General features: G+C 40.7%; 1 protein-coding gene across 7 annotated transcripts in view; it reads right to left on the bottom strand.

Annotated features, from left to right (window-relative positions):
- Positions 1-2,597: 2,597 nt before the first annotated feature.
- TBC1D30 (TBC1 domain family member 30) overlaps positions 2,598-26,884 on the bottom strand; it is an 85,145-nt gene continuing 60,858 nt past the window's right edge. For 3 of the 7 annotated variants that reach the window (XM_074942115.1, XM_074942114.1, XM_074942116.1), the window contains exons 7-13: positions 26,572-26,740; positions 19,230-19,335; positions 7,967-8,079; positions 7,632-7,771; positions 5,684-5,890; positions 5,361-5,417; positions 2,622-3,909 (exon numbers count right to left, since the gene is read on the bottom strand). In XM_074942115.1, the coding sequence (XP_074798216.1) occupies positions 3,128-3,909; positions 5,361-5,417; positions 5,684-5,890; positions 7,632-7,771; positions 7,967-8,079; positions 19,230-19,335; positions 26,572-26,740 (1,574 nt within the window). In that variant the 3' untranslated portion in view covers positions 2,622-3,127. Of the gene's footprint in view, positions 3,910-5,360; positions 5,418-5,683; positions 5,891-7,631; positions 7,772-7,966; positions 8,080-19,229; positions 19,336-26,571; positions 26,741-26,884 lie in introns of all 7 variants that reach the window. The other 4 variants (XM_074942109.1, XM_074942111.1, XM_074942110.1 and 1 more) reach the window with 4 other exon arrangements.

Here is a 26,884-nt window from a genome sequence, read left to right on the forward strand (position 1 = left end):
TTCTCTCATCAACAAAGGGCTGAGCTCTTTTGAACGATTAACAGCTCCTAGTGGACATTGTATAACTCCTCAAATTTAATCCACAGACCCATCTCTGGGGAGCTTCTATTTAGTAAATTCCAAGTCTCCTGCACTTTTAAAAGCAATCCCAGTAGTAATGATTAGTCTGACCTTAATGACACACTGGATATGTTGTATTCTAATAAAAACCCTGTAAGATCTTGAAAAAAAATTGATCTAATTGTCTACTGGGGAAAAAAGCATTAATAAGAGGAAGCCTGATGGAATGTGAAGTGCATAGCATTTTATCCGTATTTGCAATTCCTACGTACAGAGCAGGGACAGAAATGAATCTGCGGAGACGCTGGTGTTCCATGCAGTGCATCCTGGAATGAATAGCTCTACCTTGGTCCTCTTTGTGGCTGTTACTGCACAAACACAGCCAAACCCTGCAAATAGCACATCTCCTGCAGATAGCAAGCTGTCAGGGTTCTGGTGGGACCAGAGACACAGCTGTCCACATGGATAACTCCTGCCGTTATGAATCCCAAGGTCCACTGCTATAAGGCCTTATCTCCAAACACTGCAGGATTCCACAGTACTCCCCTTAACAGATTCTATATTGGAAACCCCAGGACAGACATCTTATGGAATCTCTCTGTGTCTCTGGCCCTCTTCTGAGCACTTCTCCGGGCAGAATGATATTTAAATTTGATGCCACTAGTGTAGCATTCAGGAAGTTGAATTTAAGGTTACAGTGCCAAAGGTCCTTTGAATCACTACACTGCTGAGATACTGCTAATAACTGTTCAGTAAGGTGGTAGAAGGCATGGCAGGAAGTGAGGAATTTGTGCCAGATTTATGGGTAGAATGTTTCAGGCTGCAGCAGAACTAAATGTGTTTAGTTACTTTGATTACTCAAAATCTTCATACTGAGAAGAGAAAAGTGCTCCATTATTAAAGGAACAGGTGCCCCAGATTGTGCATTATCAAATACTGGTTACATGTGACACTCTGGCATTAGTTTTCTTTTATGGCATTTCTTACCCTTACTGCCATCTAGCTACAGTTGACCAGCTGTTAAATCTTTTAAAGTCATATTATGTGCTGAAAATGCACACACTTTTGACATTTTATCATTGTGCTTTAGGATGTCAGTCCTTTTCTTTTTTACTGGGTCTCTCTCTCTCTCTCTCTCCCTCCCTCTAGTACACTAATACTGGGAATTTGATTCACAGTAATGAATGGGAGTTTGAGTCACTTGGAGTCTGATTCACAGTAAGGTTTCCTCCTTGGTTTACACTTCTTTTAAAAACTTCCAAGTACAGTCCCTGATCAATGACTAAATTCTGCATTTTAAAAAATTTTATTCAACCTCATAGGTAATCATTGGTAAATATCCTACATAGCCCTGAAAATGAGGCAGGGGGCAAGGATTGATCTCCATCTGTTTAAAATTTATAATATACATATTTGTATATTTATATTACACCCATACCCATATAAAATACACGAACAAGATAAAATTGCCCTCACAGCAGGGCATACTGTACAGCCTATATAAATTTATGGTATACATTAATTCCTATAGTACAGCCTATGTATTTTATGGGATACATTAATAAACAATGATATATTAAAGTTTACATTTAAAGACTATAAGAAGAGACAAATACTATACACACTGGAGCTGATTCACTGCTGCATTACTTCCATTTCATGCATGTGCAACTCTGAAGCAACATAGTGGGGAACCAGGGCCAATATATTCATAATGGTAGAGTCAACATTATAGGAGCAATCTGAATTTTTTGGAAGTTGAGTGCTTGAGTTTTCAACCTTGAAATTGAATTATCCCTAGTGTTTTACATTTAGTTTCCCTGTTTGTCTGTTTGAATATATATGTAAAGAAATCCAGAGTTATTTGGCTTAAGGAACTTACAAGCTTTGAAAGTTTCACAACTGCGGAAAAGAGACAATATTCTGGGCATTTGAGAAAAAATTATGAGCAATTGGCAAAAGAAATTAGAATGGAATTAATAGTTAATCTTAAACTTCCATACCCTATACACAGGCCTGTTTCTGAATCCATTTTAGTCAATTGGAGTGGGTCCACTCGCTTAAATGGGTGGTGGGTTGACTTCCAATGAGACTTAGGTTTCTAAATCACTTTTGCAAGTGGGGCGTAAGTTCCTAAGTCACTGGAACACTTTTGAAAATTCTGCCCACTGTCAACAGATAATGTTAAATTTAACTTACCTTAAAATGGCAAGAAACTACAGATTTTACTTTTTAAATCCACTGTAGCCAAGAAGTTTACCAATAAATGAACAACTCTCTCTATAGATCCTTAATCTTATTACTCTGACTCGCCACAGATTTTTTTCTTTTTAGTAGCAATTTGCAATGTCATGAGAAGGGGTATGTTTTTCTTCTTATTTTAGCTTAGCTGACCAACTTCAAACTGAAAATTGAAAAGAAGTAACCTGCCACAGGAACAAGACCTGCCACAGGAACAGAAACATTAAATGCTGCTGAAGAGTTTTGGAGTCACCATCCAGCTGGTCCCATATATTAGTGGTAATTTTCTGCACTGCAAGAGATGCTTTTGATTTCTATATCTGCCTGACCTTTTGTTGTTTAATTGCAGTTCCGCTAGCTAGTTAGGGAGCCATTCTGATGAGATCTAAAGGCAGTTCCACTTAACCATAAGGCAGGTAGTCATACAGAATGCTTTGTAGATGGGTATAAGTGAATAAGATGGAAAAGTTATCTTCAGGGCCCTGACAGGGACATGGAGCACCCTTTGAAGGGGGGAAGGAGGCAGCCCTACAGTTTCTCCTACATTAGATTTAAAAAGTAGAAGCATACTTCACATTGCAAATCAATGTTTATTTTATCACAGAACCATTATAATCTACATGGTGTGCCACAGTGCATCTTCCCTAATCTATCCATACATTCCAAGAGCACAATTTTCAAGGATACATATTTATACATCTGTTAATCACTTTGTCCCCATTATTTCATTTAAAGAATTAAACTATTTAGAAACTCTTTTGGACACATATACACACACAACAATCAATACATTTTTCCCCCAGAAATATAAAGTGCTGACGGTACATCATCGTTTTTTAGTCCCGCTGTTCCCGTTGGCAGACTTGTTGAAACTTCTACTCATTTGTGGGAAGTGCACCGTTGGAGTTCTTTCAGTTGGGCCATACAAACCTAAATTGCGGGCTGCAGTTGACTTTCGAAGAGGTTTGACGCTGGGGAAAGGGCTAAACACTTGTAATTTAGGATTGATGGGTTGGGGAGATTTAGCCAATGTTCCACTGTCACTGGATAAACTAGGTGATTCTGATAAGTGTGTTGGGCAGGACTGATCGGTCATTGGCTCAGCATCAGGTTTGTTATTTTGCGTGAGTTCTAGTGCTTCTAATTTCAGCTGAACAACTGACATATTTGCGTTGGTGTCCTTGTAAAGTGGCTCAGTTGACTGTCCATCAACTTTCCGAATAGTCCTGTTATCCAAGCCACTTCCCTCTCTTTCCCCCAAATCAGAATTGCTTGGAGGGTCCTCCTTTGCACTGCAGCTATTTGGTTTGCAGACTTCACGCTGCTCTTCTATGAGTCCTATGGTATCCCCATAGCCCAGCTGGCATTTGGCTCTAGCTATGTTCTTTCGATGTACTCGGATGTGGGTGCGCCAGGGAGAGTTGAGTTTTGTTTTAAGATCTTCATGGGGAATGGGTGACATTTTGCCCCCTGTGTGACTTGGGATATGAATGACCGCATTCTTGGCAGCTCTATTAGTCGCTCTCATCTTCTTTCCTAAAAGAAGGTGGTTTATCACTGGAGAATGGTTTACCTGAGAGGGGAGAAGACTGGTAACTGGCCCTTTGTCTGAAAGAAAAGGTTAAAAAAAATTACATAGTCTTAAACAACAAAAACAAATCATTACATCAGTGATCACTCACCAATCAAACAGTCTTGATGCTGTTTCTTGTGATGATTTGTAGGACAGACCCTAGTGGAAACTGAATTCCTCTAACACTATAGTGTATCTTCAAGTCAAAAACAGAGAGGAAAAGTATGGTAAAAGCTTTCCCTCATCCCACCTCCTTTCTTACTGTTAATTCCTAAATCAGTAACTACTGCTAAAATAATAGAAATCTGGAAACTGGTTCTATCATTTTAGGAATTGAAGGTGGGAGCATGACAGGAGGTGGGGCACTGTGAAAATTTGGAAAGTATTGCCAATATGATTTTACTTTGTATTTGTTTAGAGCTGAACATAGCCCTGCACAGGGTTTTTTACTCTTATAGGGTACATATACCTGCTACAATACGAAGGTTAACATTAACCTTGGCCTTAGTGAGTCCCCCATCTCTTAGATTCTTCCTTCAATAGCGAGAGGCAATTCAGTCTCTACACTAGGTCAGTCACACAGGCCTCTCCTTGAGCAGAGGGCTGAAAAATGCACCAATTTATTTTTAATAGACATCTGTCCATGCTGAACTGGAACCAGGACAAACTAGCTTCTAATTTCCATCAGAACTTCCGATTTTACCAGAGTGACAGACTCAGAATTAGTGTGTTAAAACTATATATTAGCCCATTAATCATGATTAGCAAAATCAGAAAGGGTTTGGCAATCATTGGAAATGAGGATCTTACTATTGCATTGTTTCAGTTTGGCCAGAGCTTCTGTTTGCACAAGATGCATTGCCAGTATTTTAAAAATAAATATCTTTTTTTTCCTTTCATGTGAATTTAACAGTCATGAAACCTGCTGGACTGACTGTTCTGGGGACTAAAATCCTCCATGTACAGAACAGGTATAGCACTAGTGGAACAAACTTTCCCACAGGGGCCCATCAACATGTTTCAACTGTGACTTGGAGGGACCATCTCTAGCAGTGAGATGGGAGTTCAGTCTCCATGCCTATTAAAATCCTCAGCCTGTCTGCTGATGCTGCCCCAAAGCTGCCAATCAGTGCCAATTGTGGTAGTAGTTTTTATCATGTGGATCTCTCTCCATGGGGAAATGGACTGGGAACAAATCCATTTCCCACATACTCACTACCATCCTGGTACTGGATTTGAATTGTCAATCTTGGAGCTACAATTGACTATTTGGTGGCACAGTTCCCTTCACTTCAATAAACTGATTTAAACGGAGCTATGGCAATTTACACCAGCAGAGGATCTACCCCTTGGTTCTTGAAGTATATTATTGTCATTTCTTTAACAATGTATAAGTATTGTCAAGTCCAAGGATGCCGCAGATTTTAATACTTTCATCAGTGAAACCAATGTGATATACCCAGATAGCAAAGACATCTTTAGATACCATTATTCAGCTGGTCCCTGGGACCTAACAAGATCCCAGGGTCATCATCTTCAGACCCTGATAAAAGAAAAACAAAGACATCATCTTATATACAATTTGTTTGTACGAAATTGCTTCTGCAATATCACTAATTGCATTTGCAATATCACAATTGCACTAATTGCAATATCACTAACTGCATTGCATTGCAGGTTCATTCATTCTCTTTTGTCCTCTCTCTACATATGAATAATTTAAAGACACAAAACATTTTTGCCTCTCTTTTCAGATACTGAAGTTGGCTTGTAAAGAATAAAGGGGAAGAGCATGTTCTGATATATTACCTGCTCTGATATACACCTGGTGAACCTGCTGCTGCTGCTTCTTCTTTATTCGGGAATACTGCCTTTTCAATGCATTAATGTCAGTGGTCATACGCTCCATCATCATACTGTTAAAAGCAGCATGGTATTCACTTCTACAGGAGTCTATTGCCCCTGGACTTAGTTCCGCAATGTTACTAGAGCCCAAACTCTGTTCTTCATTCTGATCTGTACACAGTAGGAAAAAGTGAGGGGGAAGAATACATCAGAATTTTCTGTGCTCTCCTAATCATTAACCAAGGAAATGCACGAGTAAATTACATGCCCAACTCCTGTTATTTTAACTACACTGTGTAATAAAAACAGCTATTATAACTGTATTATAATATGTCTAAATATTTAACTTAAATATAAATTTGTTAAACCTTGCAATATACCTTAAACATATAAACTGAATTTCTTGTTTGCATAAAAAACATACAGCGCAGTCACTAAAGTGGGCATTTCACATGACCAAGTAGTAAACAAAGATTCTCAGTTACAAAGTGATTAGAAGTTGAGGCCATCACTCCATGAACTGATATGTAACTCTGTTACAGTCAAACTAGTCATTTGGTCAAATGAGACTGACTATCTGATAGTGATCAGCAAGGAGGGAGGGAGCAGCAGAATCAGCAGGTGTGGGGGAAGTGGAAGAGGCAGGCTGCGAGGGAGTTTATATGATCAAAGAGTGGCAGAGCAACAGGAGCAGCGGAAGTTATTTTCCCAGCTGTCTCTGATGCACTGCTAAAATGGCAATTCAGGGTCAAAGGGATAACTTATTTCATAGGATGTTTGTTTGGATTACATCCAGTTTGCAAGACTGGTTTAACATTCTGAGTAAGTGTCAGTCTGAGGCAGCAGCTGGGGACTTGCAGTCCTCTCCAAGAAAAGAAAACAAAACAACATCAAACAGAGAATTCTAGCATACAGATCTCGGCAAATACAAGCAGAAGGAATGGTGAAATTAAATCCAACAGAAATAGTTTCTGGTAAAGAGGCAGACAGCATAACTGTAACCATTCCACTTCTTGGCAAAGGCCTGGGAGATCCAAGGAAGATTTTTGGCGTTACCTGAATAATAATAAAAATTAACAATGTTATTGGCTGCCAATCAGGGACACCAAGAAGGTTTTTCTTGTAACCACTCCTGTGCATCTCAAGAACTATTGAAAGAAAATGACATAAAACCTGAGAAAGTTATATCTTTGAGAGAAAATGTTCAGAGAGAATCCTCCAGTGGGGATCACAAAAATCAGACTCTAAAGCCATTATATCACATATAGGAAAGCTATTTTAGGTAAAATTTTAGGTTTCTAAAATGTATTAGAATTTTGCTCTCCTTATGAGGCTTGCACAGTAAGACTCATGGTATTGAGTGAAAGATTGAGGGATATGAAAATAGGATCAATGAATTTCTGTATAACACTCTGAAACATATCAAAATAGTTTTCTATAAAATTTGTTATTTACAGAATACATGATGGTGTGGAATGGTATAAAGGTTTTACGAGGGTGGGGTGGGGATGACCTGCATCACTCACTCGTGGATTCTGATGCTATATAAGCATGTGGTAACAAAAAAACAGGTTTTTTTTAAAGTTAGACTCTTAAGGCCATATTTCATTATTTTTAGGATCCTCAAAAGTGCTGAGCGCCTAACAGCTCCTATTTAGCTTAGTTTTAGGATTGTTGGAATATTTTGGGTAATAATCATGGCTAAAATCTTTATTCCACACCATCATGTATTGTACATACACAAGCGTTCAATTTAGTAGGCAGAGTATCCAAAGATTGTACAGCAAGTTACAGAAGATCCATAATGGTCTCTGCATACAATTCAAACTACAACTTTCATAATTTCAATTAACCTGCAGGTGAATCAAGCTCACACAAATATGACTGGATAATGAACTGAAGTTGCATTTACCTTTGATTTGTTTTTGGTACTTCTGTAGCTCTGGTGCCAAGAGCCCACTGAATGGTCCAAGGCAGCCAACTGCATTGGCAACCGAATCTTCATCATCCAGGTCATTCTCCTCATCACTATCTCTGGTTCTGCTGAGCCTTCTGCCAAATGAAAACAAATGGAAAAGAAAGCAGATCTTAGATACATCAGTGAACTGATCATTACTAAATGCCTTCATCTATTTTAGATGTGCAATGGAAAAAGCAACTGTATTAGCCTCTCGGCTGTACAGACTAATAGTGGCTCTATTAGACTACAGGGAATAAAAGATTTTTCTGGATGTATTTCAGACTTACCCTGAAACTGAAGTTGATTTTACTGCTGCAGGGAATGGAGTAATGTTGTATGTATATTTCTCCCTTAATTCTGCCAGTTGTGGAAAAGGAAACTGAGCCATGGAATAAACAGTCTAGGAAAAAAAAGCACCTTTTAAAATTATGCTGTTAACAATGGTCCCACTAAAAACTGCAGCACTGTACAGATTTCATAGGGTTGCAGGATTAAACATTGCACATTCACATGTAGAAAAGGAAACGTGAAAGGTCTGATTTTATGATGTAATCGACACTTCCTCTAGGAAAAACAAAGAATGTCTCACTAGAAAAATACATAGTCCAAAGAGGAAACATACATAACTGGTAACATGAGAGCTAGTGTATAAGCATATGCCTGTACAATGGTTTGTGTATCTCAAAGAAATACCTCCTGGGTATATAGGATATTTTGAAAGAGACAGTTTATGAAAATGTGGTTTCTGACACGATTGTTCACTTGCCCTAATACAAGGTCAGATCCTTTCAACTACTGTATTTATTTAGCATCACTTCTAATCCACTCACTGCCAGCAACTTACGAAAACCTCAAACACTGATTTACATTAGAAATTACTAAAAAAATTGTCATTAAAACAAAAAGCAAACAAAACATATGGCAGGTCACACACTTAGCAAGAGCCTCTAGGTCGGGGTGGGCAAATTTTTTGGCCCAAGGGCCACATTGGACAATACAAATTGTATGGCGGGCCATGAATACTCACAAAATTGGGGTTGGGGTGCAGGAGGGGGTGCAGGTTCTGGGGTAGGGTTGGGGATCAGAGGTTTGGGGTGCAGGAGGGTGATGGGATGGGATCGAGGATATTGGAGAGCGCGAGGAGGATCACGGCTGGGGAAGGGGGTCAGGGCATGGGGAGAGGCTGAGAGGTGCAGGCTCTGAGCGGCGCTTAACTCAAGTGGCTCCCGGAAACAGTGGCATGTCCCTTCTCCAGCTCCCACATGGAGGCGCGGCCAGGCAGTTCTGCATGGTGCCCCATCCGCAGGCACGCCCCTGCAGCTCCCATTGGAGCATGTAGGAGCCAGAGTGGGGCCATGCCACAGCTTCCGAGAGCTGCGTTTTGCGGCCCCCAACCCAGCACCTCGGCCGGAGCAGGGCCGAGCCGGGTGGTCCAGCCCCCTACCCAGCGCCCCGGCCAGAGCCGAGCTGTGTGGTGTGGTTCACGGGCCAGCTTAAAATGACTTGCGGGCTGTATCTGGCCCATGGGCCGTAGTTTGCCCACCCCTGCTCTAGGTGCTTTTGTAATACAAATAATAATTATAGCAGACTTACAGATGTTGTTTGTAGAGGCAGTGGAGAATAAATACAATGGAACATAGATAATGCATTTTAACCAATGGCACAATAGTAAAAGATTGGAAAACAAAACTTATGGAAAGTTACCCACGACAGCAATTTGCTTGTAAAAGCATTGAATTCATTATCTATATTGAGGCTGAGAAAGACACTGAATAGTTAATTAGTTTTCAGGGCTCCTCTTTAATTTGTGTTTTCTCCACCTGCCTAGATAATTACAGTTTCTCAATCCCTATGGGTGAAATTCTGCCTCCACTCAAGTCAGTACGAGTTTTGCCATTGACTTCAATGGGACTAAGATTTTACCCCTATTTATTATTAATGGATTCTAAAGGGGGGCATGGATCGGCATTCATGTCGTGCTCCCCATCAGTACCTGGCTCGGGCCGGGGAAGCTAATGATCTAACCAGTGGTGGATGAATCCTGGTCATGTGCCACCTGAGGCATGTTGGGCATATTCTAAGAAGAAGAATGGATTCCAATTACAACTACTGTTGATGGAAGTGCATATCAGGTTTTCCCTGCTCTTCCTGTACTGCTCTGCTCAAGTGACAAACAAGGGCTGACCCCATTAGAAACACCATGGGGTAGGTCCTCAGCTAATGTTGCCAACCCTCCAGGATTGTCCTAGAGTCTCCGGGAATTAAAGATTAATGTTTAAGTAAATATTATGTCATGTGATGAAACCTCCATGAATACGTCCAGCCAAAATTGGCAACCCTATCCTCAGCTCGTGTAAACTGTCTCAGGCCCATTGACATAAATGGAGTTATGACAGTTTACACCAGCAGAGGATCTGCCCCCACGAGTCTCAGAAAAGGAAATCCCAACACTTCCTCAGCGATGAAAACCATAGCCAAACAGGAAGGTCTTTGGCAACACAAGTTTTATCAGAGTCCAGACAAACTCTGACCTTATAGCATAGCATAGCATAAAACTTCTCAACATTAACATTAAGTGAAGTTTGGTAGAGTTCTACTACATAGTGACCAGAGAGGAGCTGAAAGAGTATAGATTTTTAAAACAGACAAGGAGTCACACTAGTAGGAATTCTACTTTGAAAGGTAACTGCTTCTCAAGGGTGATAAAAGAATATGGTTGTAATGTGGACTGATGACAAATTGGCAGCTATTAAGTTACCTTTGACGGTAACTAAGGACCTGATCCAAAGCCCACTAAAATCAGTGGAAATTTTTCCATTGACTTCAAAGGGTTTTGGAACAACCCCTAAGTGCCTGATCCTGCAGGATATTGAGAAATTCCTGTAAGTTGCTGAACATCCTCTACTCAAGTCCTTATTAATAGTAATGTTGGATCTGCAAGTAAGTTTGGCATGCATAGCAGATATGAGAAAATGGTACTGCACTTCAATATAAAATTTGAAATAAAGGTTATTTGGCAAGCTAGCATTATTCTGTCCATTATCAGAGCAATAAAAATGTTTCTGCAATTAAAAAAAAATCCAGTAAACACTTGTTTTTAGTAAAACCAATAATCCCCTTAAGTGTCTGATATCCAAACAGTGCAGCCCTTAAAATTGGAAATAAAGGTGACTATAAGTAAAAGTGAAATGGATTTTATTGATTTTGTTGCCCAAGTGGAGATAAATGCAAGTAAACAAAACATAATGACAAGTGCACTGAACTTTAAAATTCTTTCACTTTTAATCATTTTCTGAAAAATGGAATTTGGGGCAGACACATTGTGTGGTAGCATCTGACACATTCTGGGGTGCAATCCAGACCACTGAGAGGTTGTGTCACCATGTGCCCTACAACCTTGAGCATGTCACAATGCTCTGCTGTTGTAGCTCCCCTCCTGGGCCGCTGACAAAGAGCTAAACAGCATGCAGGTCACACCCTGAGAGTCTGTGCATAGCTGCAGTCCTGGCCCAGCAACAATGACCCTAGCAGCCCGTCAGCAATACACCAGCCACACTCTGGCTTCCACCAGCCTTGGTTACTATCTGCAGGGTGACCCCAACACAGTCCCAGTTCCAACTTTCCCTGAAAACGTGTGTTCTGCACTCTGCAGCCCCCTCTTGAACAGTCCAGATATTAGAGGTTCATTGCCCCTGTAAGGGGTCAATATCCAACCGCCAGCTACTTTGAATGGCGTTACCAAACAGCTTGGTTTAAATACAACATTGGATTAATTTAGCTTGAAAAATAAAAGGTTTATTTAACTACAAAGAGATAGATTTTAAGTGAGTATAAGTATAAAACATTGAACTCAGAAATGTTTACAAGAGAAATAAAAAGATAAAACACTGTGATTGAGTGCGGCCTTCTATTCACACCCTACACACTATTGTAACAATCTTTGTACAAAATATGCCTCATGGGATATCATTTGAAAACTAAACTCGCTGGTCAACAATCTCATGGTGAAATGTATGTACAAAATGCCTGTTAAGAGTTATGAACATAAGCTGAAATTATGAGTCAATGTGTTTACCAGACAAGTCTGGGGAGTGGGTGTATCACAGTCTCAAAGACAGAGGACAAGCTGACACCTCTAGTCAGGTGTCATCAAAGCTGATGGGCAATCACCTGTCAAGTGGCCATTCTTTGGCAACGAAGGGGGGCAGGAACAAATAAATCTGCATTTTAGCAATCAACCACATGGAACCTCTTTCACCACGAGACTCCATGTCTCCATTCTCACAGCAGGAAGGAACTTTATCTAGGGCAGTGGTTTTCAATTTTCATTCATTTGCAGACCCCTAAAAAAATTAAAATGGGAATGCAGACACATTTGTAAATCTTAGATATAGTCTGTGGACTCCAGAGTGAAAACTATTGTTCTATGGCAATGACAACCTTTCACAGATCTCTTACGCACAATCCACAGACCCCCCCAGGGGTCTGTGGACCACAGGTTGAAAACTGCTGATCTAGGTATAACCCTCAGGAAAATGCATTTCAAAGGGTGACTGGACTATAAAAGTAGAGGGCAAAAACACCCCAGGGTCTCTCTTTCTACCTCCCCCTCACACTCTCTTTCACCAAAGACAACAAAGGAACCAGCCCTTTGACTTCGGGGGTGGGGGGAAGGTCCTAATCTGATAATTTGGTCAGCAGTGTTGCTGGGAAGGTGAGGTGTGGTGAGGATTTTACCTTGAACCAAGTCTAGCCTATTAAATTTAGCTACTAGAAAGTGTTCATCACATTCCAGGGTATTGCCAATCAACTTTGATGATACCTGGCTAGAGGCGTTAGCTTGTCCTTTGTCTTTGAGAAACTGGTTTACATCCCCTTGCTGTCCTGAGGACCCTGTTTCCTATTTACATGTAAACCAAGGTAAACATACATTCCTTTGTTTACGATAGACCTGTTAACAATGTCTGCCTAGTCAGGGCTGCCTGGGTTTGAACATGTGCTACCAACATAGATTCATAGATATTTAGGTCAGAAGGGACCATTATGATCATCTAGTCTGACCTCCTGCACAACGCAGGCCACAGAATTTCACCCACCACTCCTACAAAAAAAAAAACCTCACACCTATATCTGTGCTATTGAAGTCCTCAAATCATAAAGACTTTAAGGAGCAGAGCATCCTCCAGCAAGTGACCCGTGCTCCATGCTACAGAGGAAGGCGAAAAACCTCCAGGGCCTCTTCCAATCTGCCCTGGAGGAAAATTCCTTCCCAAACCCAAATATGGCAATCAGCTAAACCCTGAGCATATGGGCAAGATTCACCAGCCAGATACTACAGAAAATTCTTTCCTGGGTAACTCGGATCTCACCCCATCTAATAGCCCATCACAGGCCATTGGGCCTATTTACCATGAATATTTAATTACCAAAACCATGTTATCCCATCATACCATCTCTTCCATAAACTTATCGAGTTTAATCTTAAAGCCAGATAGATCTTTTGCCCCCACTGCTTCCCTTGGAAAGCTATTCCAAAACTTCACTCCTCTGATGGTTAAAAACCTTCATCTAATTTCTAGTCTAAATTTCCTAGTGGCCAGTTTATATCCATTTGTTCTTGTGTCCACATTGGTACTGAGCTTAAATAATTCCTCTTCCTCTCTGGTATTTATCCCTCTGATATATTTATAGAGAGCAATCATATCTCCCCTCAACCTTCTTTTAGTTAGGCTAAACAAGCCAAGCTCCTTGAGTCTCCTTTCATAAGACAAGTTTTCCATTCCTCGGATCATCCTAGTAGCCCTTCTCTATACCTGTTCCAGTTTGAATTCATCCTTCTTAAACATGGGAGACCAGAACTGCACACAGTATTCCAGGTGAGGTCTCACCAGTGCCTTGTATAACGGTACTAAAACCTCCTTATCCCTCCTGGAAATACCTCTCCTGATGCATCCCAAGACCGCATTAGCTTTTTTCACAGCCATATCACATTGGCGGCTCATAGTCATCCTATGATCAACCAATACTCCAAGGTCCTTTTCCTCCTCCGTTACTTCTAATTGATGCGTCCCTAGCTTATAACTAAAATTCTTGTTATTAATCCCTAAATGCATGACCTTACACTTCTCACTATTAAATTTCATCCTATTACTATTACTCCAGTTTACAAGGTCATCCAGATCCTCTTGTAGGGTATCCCTGTCCTTCTCTAAATTGGCAATACCTCCCAGCTTTGTATCATCCGCAAACTTTATTAGCACACTCCCACTTTTTGTGCCAAGGTCAGTAATAAAAAGATTAAATAAGATTTGTCCCAAAACTGATCCTTGAGGAATTCCACTGGTAACCTCCCTCCAGCCTGACAGTTCACCTTTCAGTAGGACCCGTTGTAGTCTCCCCTTTAACCAATTCCTTATCCACCTTTCAATTTTCCTATTGATCCCCATCTTATCCAATTTAACTAATAATTCCCCATCAAACAGGAGAATTCATAACTTTACATGTAATGTTACTACATACATTCCACCATGATATTATTGACTAGTGAGTTATTAGTTTTCAAATGATACCTCAAAAGGCATATTTTGCACAAAGATTATTACAATAGTGTGTAAGGTACGAATACAGGGGTGCATTCGGTCTCAGCATCAGTACATCATCCTTTGAAATGATATTGCTCAGCTTGTAACTACCTAATTCAGCAATAGATAAAGTTTCCCTGTTTTCATGTGTACAATTATTCAGGACTTCCGCACTCCCTTAGAAACTGCTATTAAGAGTAAACCCTGTAAATGAAACATTGTTTCAGAGCATTTTTCAAAGTATGACTTTTACCCATTTTGAAAATAAGTGGCTTCTCAAAGCCAGGTATTTTGAAATTTCTCATTAGCTCTGGGAGGAACTCTTGGTTTGTATGTTTTTCCTGTGCTATAGTCAGTGACATTTTGATCTGAAGGCAAAATGGTCTCAATTAAGATAAAAGTAAATTCTGAATGATTTCTAAATAATCTGTTCATGACTCTGTGCTTAATGCATAAAGAATGTCACAAATATTGATTCAATGCCAAGTCCTTCCTGACAGAGGAGGAAAAATATGTTTGTCCAGATGCGGTGATGCAAGCAATTAGAAGCAGGAGTTGGAACATTCATAGCTGGTTTAGAAAAAGAGGACAAGTGGTGCAGTAGACCAGGTTTTGGCATTAAGAAACTTGTATACCTTGAGGTATGTGCACATATCTCAGGTCAGAAGAGTGCCCCCAAAATCCCACAGCATCAAATCAAGCTTTCCCTTTAGATGAAACTACAGAACCTTCCTGCAACTGTGAAAGAGAAATGTTCTCTGGGCCCCAAACAGTGATACTGCTCAAATCTACCAGACTAAGACTATGTCTACATTACCACTGGATCGATGCTTTGGCGATCGATGCACCAGGGGTCGATTTAGCAGGTCTAGTGAAGACCTGCTAAATTGACGACAGAGCGCTCTCCAGTCAACCCCGATACTCCATCAGGAACGAGAAGAGTAAGGTAAGTCAACGGGAGAGTGTCTCCTGTTGACCCAGCACAGTGTAGACACTGCAGTAAGTCGACCTAAGCCACGTTAACTCCAGCTATGTTATTCACGTAGCTGGAGTTGCGTAACTTAGGTCGACTTACCACAGTAGCATAGACATAGTCTAAGAAATGTTGTGGTTTGGGGGTGAGGGGAGAAACCATCTCCAGCCCAACATACCTACCCATTTTTGTTTGATCACCATCACACCTTCCTGCTTTTTACTATATCCCTCAATCCCCACCCCATGGAGAAAGAACTCTAGATTTGTCTGGAATTAATCTCTATTCTTTATATCAGTAGCCTTTCCAGACAACATATTCCATATGCTTGTTACCCTTTATGTGAAACAGTTCTGCTCAACTCCTCCATTTGCTCCTAGTTTCCAAAGCTTTAATTTATGCCCCATGATACACACTCACCAATCCCCCTCCCCCTTTTCTATTATCTCCCCATTTCCTTCCAGAATAAAATGTTTAAAAAATACCCCAGACTTTTGTATGAATTTCACTACTTTCAAGAAGCAAGCGTTGTTATAAAGTCATTAAGACAACTTGGCAGGCTAACACAAATTGTTGCAGATACTTGGCATGCAGCCTTGTGCCCAACCTCAGAACTAAGGTGTTTATTAACAGACCAATAATATTGTATTTGTTTAGCTTCTAGTCCTAGAAATGCTATTTTTGTCTATTATTTCAAACTTGTGGAGCTGATGCTCACTTTCCTAAATTGTTTAATCTGAAAAATGGGTTTATTTTGGGACTTGTTTGCTCCTCCAGTCTAGCTCCTCCACCACCACTAGACAAAACCCTCACCACTGAAGAGTCAAATTTCCAAAAGCTTGCTTATGTGCTGAGCCCTTTGTGTATGCATATTCTCCATGCAAGAGAAATGTTTTTTTTAAAGGAGTGGCTGAGTGAACACAGAATATGTGCATATGAGAATAGGCGGAAGAGTGCAGTGATTCTCAACCAGGGTACGCAGAGGTCTTCCTGGGGGTACATCAACTCATCGAGATATTTGCCTAGTTTTACAACAGGCTACATAAAAAGCACTAGTGAAACCAGTACAAACTAAAATTTCATACAATTACTTGTTTATAGTGCTCTATATACTATATACTGAAATGTAAGTACAATATTTATATTCCCATTCATTTATTTTATAATTATATGGTAAAAATGAGAAAATCAGCAATTTTTCAGTAATAGTGTGCTGTGACACTTTTGTATTTTTATGTCTGATTTTGTAAGAAAGTTGTTTTTAAGTGAGGTGAAACTTGGGGGTACGCAAGACAAATCAGACTCCTGAAAGGGGTACAGTAGTCTGGAAACGTTGAGAGCCACTTGAATAGTAGGTGCAGAGACTAACTGTCCTTATTTAAATGATTGGGAAAACCAAACGGATTACCATACTATAGCCCAACCTTTCCCTTCTCCGCCCATTAAACAAAACAAACAAAACCCTCAACATTTGTTAGACAAGTGTTCGCTATATTTGTAATTTGGTAAAACACCTTTCAAGTACGTAGGAGCATCACTCCCAAACACACTTCTGGCTGACTCCTCTGAAGATGCTGAAAACAATCTGCAACACCAATTCTAGTTAACAAACTTGGTCTTTTCAATACACTGGTTCAGGAATGCCTGCAAAAATTTTTCACAGAGAATGGCCCAGGACTCCCACCACCTCTCTCCTGGCAGGCTCCCCCTTGTGGGCATATACCACCTCTCGTGAAGCTGTAGAGTTTGGGCAGAGCAGAGGGGACACTGGCTACTGGAAGAGGAGTCAAGTTGGGCAGGCCCCAGAGGGAGAGGGGGAGCCCCTGTTGAGGGAACTGGCCCCATAGCAATGGCAAGGAAGGGCAGTGCTGGCCACTTCACTGCCCACTCAGGTTTGGCCCTGCAGCCCTCTGTCCAAACCTGAGTAGCACTGAGCAAGTTGCAATGCCACCCAGTTTTGGCACTGTAAACCCCAACCCCATCCTGATGGAGGGGCCCTGGGACCAAAATTGAGTGACGCTGCAACCCCCTGTACCAGGTCACCCGACCACTCACTCAGTTTTGGTCCCATGGTCCCCCTATCATTATGGAGGGGCCATGGGGCCAAACCTGAGCAGGCAGTGACGCAGCCAGCACTGCTCCTCCTCACCACTGCCATTGGGAGGGCTCAACGCTGATGATTTGGCACCCGTGCCAATGGTATGCACCATACTGGTGCCAGTGCACTGGTTTACGATTGTTTTCCATTTCTTCTTCTGTTTAGAGAAAAATTAGTTCAAGTGCATTAAGACATAAGACCAGGTATGCTTTCTTTAATAGAGAGGTCATGGGAAAATTAAACATACTATTTACACTTTTGAAGGGAAAAGTATCAGAGCCTTGTTGGAGATGCTACAACATTAGCCTCTCCTAATGGTTATCATTGCTACAGAACAAATATACACTTCACACTGTTTACGACTTTCGCTGAGATCAGAAGAAATTATTAAGTAAGTTAAATATAAAGGGAGAGTACTATTAATAATTACAACAGTTAAAAGACTCTTCCATCCCTTTCTTTCCCGTAAGCCTACAGTTACCTGTGGTTTGTCATATATTATGCACAAACAGAAAGGAAAAGAAAAATCTGTCACTGAGAGTCACTTTACCCGCTTCAGGTCCACCAGCATTATTTTTGTGACACATGCCACATCTCGATTTTGTATTGCTCATCAAGCCCGGAATTGAGACATAATGAATACAGAGAAGGTAACAGCTTGAACTGGCATTCATCATTTCCTCTTCAGTATTTGACTTATGTTGAGAGGAACTGTAAAATCTGTTTAGAAATGTATGTGGGCAATTCAGATAGTAAATTATCCCTTTTTTTTTTTTTAAAGGAAACTAAAGCCAAATTATTCACCTCTTCCATCCCTAACACTTTCAACAAGGAGAAAAGGAAGGCAAATTGTCCAAGATTACATATTGTTACAGTGATTCTCTGCTTCAGCGGTAAATTGGAGTTTGGAAGATGATTCTATTGTATAGTCAAGAAGAACTCTCAGAACGAATGCACTGGTTAGAGAGTGACAAAATCTTACCATAGGCTTCTTATTTTGAGACAATCTAATTTAAGATATTTAGAACCAGAACTTTTTAGTTAAGCCTCAACACAGCCTCCAATACTACAGTTGAATTATTCAGTCCCACAACTGCACCCATTTAGTCACTGAGGCCCTGATCCACTATCATTAAAGTCAATGGGAGCTTTGCCACTGAGTTAAATGAGTGTAGGATCAAGCCCCTAGCTCCCAAGTTTATGTGCGCACACATTTAGTTACGCTTCTAAGTGGGTGCAACTTCCGGGGTAAGAAAAAAAAGTGTCTGCAATTTAGTACTTGAACTGCAAGCGTAAAACTGCATCTGCAGTACTGAAGGCCTTTTTTTAAAAACACACTTAGGTTTCTGTTTATTATTCAATGACTTGGGTTTAAGAAGGTAATTAGAGCAATCATCTACATTTTGTTTATAATTCACAACTAACAGTTCAATGGGTTTTATTTTTATTTTTTTTAAACAAAGGGATTTTTTTTAGTTGATGAGCTAGTCAACCACCCACAAAGTCTACTGAATGCAAAGATTACATTGTAATGAATATAATGTAAGAGAGAAAAATTAGAAATAAAATACAGAGCATTAGATAGCTCACAATTTAGATAATCCTATTGAGTGTAACGCACAAATGTAAGCAATTGACTGGCTCCTCCTTGTCCAATGAGGTCTAGCTGTTTCCTACATCTAACTTAAAATTGAGGGGTATTTTAGCTTTGACCGCTGATAATGTTTATGTATCTGCTCCACTGATAGGTTAGTTTGACAGTAGGGTGTTATCTTAATTTTTCTTCTTGAAACAAAATTTTAACAAAAATCTCATCCTTTAGACACAGGAAGCTGAAGACTGTTTACAATATACAAATACACAAACAAGAATTACATCATTAAGCGCTGCTTACTAACCTGCATGAGTTCATTGCTGTCAATCAGATTGTCTTCCAGCATCTCCTGGGTTAGTTTGCCCATGGTACTGTAGAATTCATCTGCAGTTTCACAGCATTCAATCTGCCTGTATCACAACACAAATTTTTCTGTGATCTAAACTAATTATACATTTCATAGTGAACTGTATTCTCTGTAGGGTAATCATACAGAACGTCCCCTATATTACTGACTTAAAAACTGAGTTTTTTTGCAAAGAAAACCACCATTATAAAAACCGGAAGATCACAAGAAGTCTTATATGATAAGGGGGATGAGTGTGCACAGTTCACTGTACTGAGAGAGTAGGCCACTCTCACTCTGTGTTAGTGCATGTCAGGAATTCAAATATGGATTAAAATGTGAAACTCTTGATATGCTAGGAATGGCTGCCATAGTTTAGTAGCAGAGTAGGGAAGGAGAGTATTTTTGGTAGGGAGATTATTTTTGTAAATTCAGTCTGAACACTGGATAGTATGGAGTGGAAAAGAAAAATCTGCAGTGTCATAATCTGCCCGTCACTAGTGTTACACACTCTTAGGGCCCTACCAAATTCACAGTCCATTTTGATCAATTTCACAGTCATAGGATTTTTAAAATAATAAATTTCATGATTTCAGCTATTTAAATCTGAAATTTAATGGTGTTGTAATTATAGGGGTCCTGACCCAAAAAGGAGTTGAAGGGAGTTGCAAGGTTATTGTAGAGGAAGTTGCAGTACTGCTACCCTTACTTCTGTGCTGCTGCTGGCCTTCAGAGCTGGGCAGCTGGAAAGCAGCGGTGGCTGGCTAGGAGTCCATCTCTGAAAGCAGAGCCGTCGCTTGCAGCAGTGCAGAAGTAAGGATGACATGGTATGATATCGCCACCCTTACTTCTGCGCTGCTGCCTGCAGAGCTGGGCCCTAAGTCAGCTGCCTCCACTCTCTGGCCGCCCTGCTCTGAAGGCAGCAAAGCAGAAGTAAGGATGGCATGGTATGGTATTGCCACCCTTACTTCTGCCCTGCTGCTAGGGGGGTGCTTTCTTCAGAGCTGGGCGCCTGGCCAACAGTTGCCACTCTCCAGCCATGCAGCTCTTAAGGCAGCGCAGAAGTGAGGGTGGCAATACTGCGACCCCCTAAAATAATCTTATGATCCCACCACTGCAACTTCCTGTTGGGTCAGGAGCCCCAATTTGAGAAACTCTGGTCTCCATTGTGAAATCCGTATAGTATAGGGTAAAAGCACACAAGAGATGAGATTTCCCGGGGAAGACCAGATTTCATGGTCTGTGATGCGTTTTTCATGGCCCTGAATTTGGTAGGGCCCTACGCATGCTATATGGAAAGTTGTTAAACGTTACAGCTATGAAGGCTATAAGGATTACATTTTTAATTTTAAAAGTTGCACAGAACTGCATTTTGTCAGCACAGCAGCACATACTGTATAGAAAGCTTTATTTTTTAATGGCAGAAGATGAGTCAGGCCTGTGACTAGACCCAAGTGTTGCTGTAATTACAGAAGTAGAAGCTAAAGGTGCCAGGGAGCAGATTTTCAGGCTTATTTAGTATATACAATCAGGAGCAAATCACTTTAAGCAGGGTAAGTCCCCTGCAGAGAGAGCAGCTCTCCCAAACATTATATACCTGTTGTGTAAATGGGAGATGTATTCTTCCTGTGTGAAAGAAATTATGTGGAAAGAAAGGTCGAAATACACTTAACATAGAGATATGACGAGAAAAGAAAATGAATATGTGGATTTAAGTCACCAAGATGACATCAGAGAAATAGTTACAGGCGAATATTTTCGTAAGTGACCAGTGATTTTGGGTGCCCAACTTGAGACACCTTGAAAGGGCCTGATTTTCTGAGGGCAGGTGCACAACACTTTCTGGAATGCAGGCCCTTTGTCAGGTGTCTCAGATTGGACACTCAGAATCACTAGTCACTTTTGAAAATCTTAGCCACTGTTTCTACCAAGTCTACTTTATTTTATATTACCTTTAACCATGTCAAAGTTAAACAAACAAACAAAGAGGACTTTACAAATCCCCTTACAAGCTGGCTATAGTATAGAGTTTCCTGGATTTCTAAAGAACATAAACACACTCACTAAATTTCAATCTTATAGGGCTCATCTTCATGAACAGCTCTGTAGCAGCGCAGCTACACCGGTGCAGCTGCGCCACTGTAGCGCTTTAGTGAAGATGCTCCCAAGCCTATGGCTTCTCCCCTCTGCGCAGTGAATCTACCTCCCCAAGAGGTGGTAGCTATGTCGGCAGTAGAAGCTCTCCCGCCAACATAGCGCTGTCTACATGGTGGGACTAGGTCAGTATAATGTCACTCAGAGGTGTGGATTTCTGACATCCCTAAGCAACATATTTATACCCGTACAGGTCTGTAGTGTAGACCTGGCCTTCGCCTCCATGCTACCAATTTAAATCTACTGACACTGAGGGACACAGGGATGGTACTGGAAGAATGGTATCAATAGAAGTCTTCCAACCCTGCAGAAAGTGACTTCCATTGGTCAGTAGAATCAAGGTCTCCTGGGCCAGCATGGAGTAAGGAGTATCTTTCTAGGAACTCTTGACAGAAAAGGTGTGGTGGGGTGTCCACTCCACACAAGTCTGGAGTGGGTTAACGTGGGCCAGAAGGGGCCAATTCATTTTACATGCTGCACCTGGAGGGAAACCAGAGCTTGATAAGCACTGATTGCAGATGAAGCCCAGTGGGGGGAAGAGCTGGGATAGGAGTATAAAGCCAGGCACTAAGAGCAGGAAGAGGCTGCAGGGAGGAGCTCTTCAGTCACTCCCCTTGAGAGGAAGGGAATTGGCCAAGGACAATGAGGAGATCTAGGGGGAGAGTAAGCTCCGGGGTCCTGACACGCACCAAGGATTTTGACAAGAGGCTGAGAGGGGCATCGTAGCCACACTTTCGAGCAGAACAGAAGTTGCATGTTGTGGCTCGAGGCGAAGGGGTCTAACTTGAGAAAGTGCCCATCTGGATAACATGCTACTGAACATCTGCTGATCCCGCTCCAATTTGTCAGTGACAGACTTCCTACTGAGCCAGTCTTTCTAGGAATTCAGCTCACTGACAATAGATCCCGCTTTGAATGACTCCTTTTGATCTCTAAAAGCAATGAGACTTTTTCGACCTCCTGGCTCAGCAAAGAACTCCAGGTGTCTTCTTATTTGTTTACATAGGAGTTATATGTAGAGCTGCTTCTGATATGAAGGAGAATCTTTACTGTCTTGACCTTCACAATTTTTCTCTCTACATTGTTGAGCAGGGAGGAAGTAATCAACTATGGAGTGGTATTCCTGGAATTACACCAAATTAATCTTTCCAGATCATCTATGACTTCCAGCAGCCACTGAAAACACTATAGACTGCCTCCTATAAAGGAGAATGAGTATAGAAAGAAAACCTGAGTCAGCTACTGTGGGTGTCTAAATTTGGGAGTTGTCATAGGAATTGGAGCTGCTACTTCTAACTGAAATGTCAGGACATGTTAGCTGAAATGAAGACTGATCAGTGCAAAAGAATAAAGATAGAAAGTTTTTCATACAGCGTTCATAAGTACATGTTTATTACATGCATGTAATATTACAGCTTCTTCGGTTTCCAGATACTTGATTCTGACTGTTTATATCTGACGTTGGTCTACATATGTACAAGATCAGAGGCCAGAAAAGCAGTGCTCCATTTCCTCCAAAACAGCACCCCCATGAGCTCCTGAAGACTTGAATGCAAAATGCTGACATTACTTCACTTTTATTTCCAGACATTTCTTTTGTTGTTCCTACTACTACTAGAGAGTGAAAAATTCTCAAAGAGAAAGGAGAGAGACAGTTATAGTCTAAGGGATTAAATACAAGATTGGAAACCTGCCTGAGCTCTTGGGGAAAAGTCATTTCACTTACTTCAGTTTCCCAATCTATAAAGTGGGGATAAGACATCCCCTGCCTACCTAACAGGGTTGTTGTGACGATTGACCAATTCTCACTATAATAACTACAACTATGAGCTAAATATATAATTATACTTCTGATGAGAAGCACCAATGTCTGCAATCCATGACAGAGCTTAGGGCAGCAGTCCTACGCATTCAGAAATTAATTCATTTTAGACAAAAGCAGAACCACATGAGTCTGTGCATTATCTCAAAAGAAATTCATTTGCGAAAGATCATTTGAAACTAGATTGGAGAGGTGGGCTAAAACTGTCAAAGATAAGACCAAAAATAGAATTCTGACTACAATATACCATTACTGAGAGTGGGTAATCTATTAAAAATTGCCTTCCAGATAACACCTACCCCACGTGAAGGGAAAAAAATATGTTCTCTTCTTCCCAGTAAAACTGCATGTGTTTTATCCTACTTCCTTATCAGTGACACTGAGGTTTCTTGCCTCCTTTCCTCCTCTAACCCTTCACCTGCTCCAGTCAACCCATCTCCTCCTGCCTCATGATATTCCTTTTGCCCACACTCCATACTATCTCTTTCTCCTTAACCTCTCACTTTCATTAGGTTTCTTTCCCTCAGAACACAAGTGTGCTATGGTCTCCCCGATCCTAAGCAAAAGCACCTCCCTCTCCACTAACAGCCCATCTCTTTTCTCCCCCTTCACCTCTAGATTCACTGATTGTGCCATCCACAATCGTTGCCTCAAGTTCCTCTCCCCCCAGCTCCAACTCTGACTTTTTACAATCTAATTTCCTCTCTCTCTCTACATGCTACTGAAAAAAAAAATCACTAACAATCCCTCCTCATCCAAATCTCAGAACCTCACCCTCTTTCACCTCTTGGCTGCCTTTGACATGGGTGCTCAGAACCTCCTTCTTGAAATCTGGTCATTTGGCTTCTGTGACTCTGCCCTTTCCTGCTTCTCCTCTTACATCTCTGGTCAGTTCGGTATCTATTTTTGTGGAAGTCCCACAGAATTCTGTCCTCAGCCCACTCCTCTTCTCCCTCCATGCCTCTTCTCTAGGTGACCTCATTTTCTCAAACAGCTTCAACTACCACATCTTTGCTGATGACTCTCAAATCTGTCTTTCAACTATCTGACTTTCAGTCCTGCATTGCAGCCTACCACTCTAACATCTCTTCCTGGCTGGCAACCGAAACTTAATGTCCAGGCCATGCCAAAATCTCGCTGTTTGTTCCTCCATCTCTTTGTCTACCCAAAGAGAACTCATCCAAGTCCTCATCATCTCCTGTCTCAACTATTGCATACTCTCCTCTTTGGGCCTTCATGACACCACTTCATTTTCCTTATGTCCATTCAAAATGTTGCTGTTAATATCATTTTCTTGGTCCATCATTCTGACTATGTCACTTCTGTCTTTGAGTCTTTCACTGGCTCCTCCTCCAGCACATCAAATAGGAGCTTCTGGTCCTTACCTTTAAGGCCTTTCACAACATAGCTCCTCCTTGCTTATTAGTATCCAATCCTTTCTACACCTATTTAGCCAGCATCTCTTGCCTATTTGACTGCTTCTCCCTCAAGTACCGTTGAGCTTTGTTCCATGCTGCCCCTTATGTTTGGAACACTCTGCCCAAACTAGCCCATAAGTCCTACCCTCTTCTCCAAGTCCCTCATCACGACCTACTTCCACCATGATGCCAGCTAACAATGGGTATAAAGATGCCCTGTATGATTTCTGATGTTTATCTTATTTATTTGGCCTGTGTAAAACATGTTCTTATTAACCTTTCCCTCAACTGCCTGCTGCCATTCTTTCCAGTTGTTTGTTATTTCCACTTTGTAAGTCTTGTCTTATTTAGATTGTTGGTAAACTCTTCACATCAGAAAACTTATTTTATTCTATGTTTGTATAATACCTAGCAAGATGGGGCTCTGATCCTGACTGAGGCCTCTAGAATTCCAGGTGAAGTGGGAAGTCCGTGCACAGAGGTCCTGTGGGACTGGGCCCATTGTCTGTAGATAACATAATACAAAATAATAATGATGCTATGTCTAGTTTATTCTGAATGTGAACAGCTCAATTCATGAATAAAGCCTGAGTAAGAACAGGTCTTAGCTAATTATTCACCATTTGCCAGTTACAAAAAAAAGTAATTATTTTTCAGATTAAACATGCAAGATACAAAACCAAATATAATGTAAAAGCACTTGCCTGTGGTGCTGAAGTTTTAAGTGGTAATTTATTTTGCAAATTTAGAAGACCTCTTGGGATACTGCTGCATATACATTTTGTCAATATTTTTAATATTTTAATTTTATATTAAAGGAAAAGGTTTGTTGCTAGGAAGGTAGGCGGTGCTGGGTATCAGAGGAAAAGATTGGATGCAACTGCTGAATCCAACAGAGTTTTCCAGCTGACACTAGTAGATACTTGGCCTGCTCCTGCTCACATTTCCCAATGAAGTCAGTGACAAAACTCTCATTAACTCCAAAGGGATTTGGCCCTCTGTTTGGAATGTAAACATTTGCAGTGATGAAAGTAGTTCAGAAAAACCATTCCATTCCATGTGTCCTTAAAAAAAAAAACCCACCTAGATTTGTATTCAATGATTGTTCCCTTACAAAATGAGACAGCTTGCATGTTGCAGATTTCTCAGCACCTATACATTATCCTTAATAAAATCTTGGTTAAAAATGTTTTTTAAAGCAATTGCTTCCACAGATAGTTTCCAGAAAACTTATTGGTTAACACCCATTCACCAGGCAATGCATTGTATAGAGGAACAGATTGAGGCTTGTAATGAGCTCAGCACTACTGTAACTACACTTTAGCAACATATGTTCCTCTCTGAAAATAAGCACAAATTTTAACAGTGAGGGTAATTAACAATTGGAACAATTTACCAAGGAGTGTGGTGGATTCTCCATCACTGGCAACTTTAAAATCAAGATTGAATGTTTTTTTCTAAAAGATATCCTCTAAATAAACAAGAATTAATTCAGAGAAGTCCTACAGCCTGTGAATCTAATGTTTCTTTCATATAGTACAGACAAGGAGCCTCTATGCACAGAACTCCCATTGATTTCACCTAGAATTGTGTGTGCAGTGGGCTTACAGAATCAGACCCAACATTTTAACACAGATATTATATATGCTATGTAATTAACTATAGACATTTGATAGGGTGAAGCCCAATAAGTCATCCCACCCTTCTTTCTGTCATTGCCAGATTGTTCCCTAGAATACATTTTATAGAACGCTATGTTGCCACTCTGTACATCTATTTTAAAAGTAACAGTTTCCTGCAAGGCCATGTCTTGTTTATATCTGGAATTTGCACTTCAGAAAAATAATACGTATTAAAACCATATATGTTGCATGCATTGCACAAAAAAGAAAGAAAAATCACTTACTCGCCTAACTTTGCCCAGATAGCCAATGCTACTCTCAGTATAACTTCAGACCCTTCAAAGAATACTGAATCCCAGATCTTTAAAACTGTATGATTAGGAAGGCATGTAGCAAAGAGGGTCAGGAACCACTGCATTGTGAAGACATTGGTAAGTGGGGGTTCATAGCCTCCTAAAATGGAAAAATAAGATAGCAAGTCATTCACAGTTCATTATTCCCCAAAGTTACTTTACAATGTTGTGCAAACTGGTGCAGTGCCGCATTCTGAAGACTGCCAATAGTTCAAGTGCCTCTGCTGCTGCTCAAAGCTTTCCC

This window comes from Natator depressus, chromosome 1 (genome assembly GCF_965152275.1).
Source record: "Natator depressus isolate rNatDep1 chromosome 1, rNatDep2.hap1, whole genome shotgun sequence".
NCBI classification, from domain to species: Eukaryota; Metazoa; Chordata; order Testudines; family Cheloniidae; genus Natator; species Natator depressus.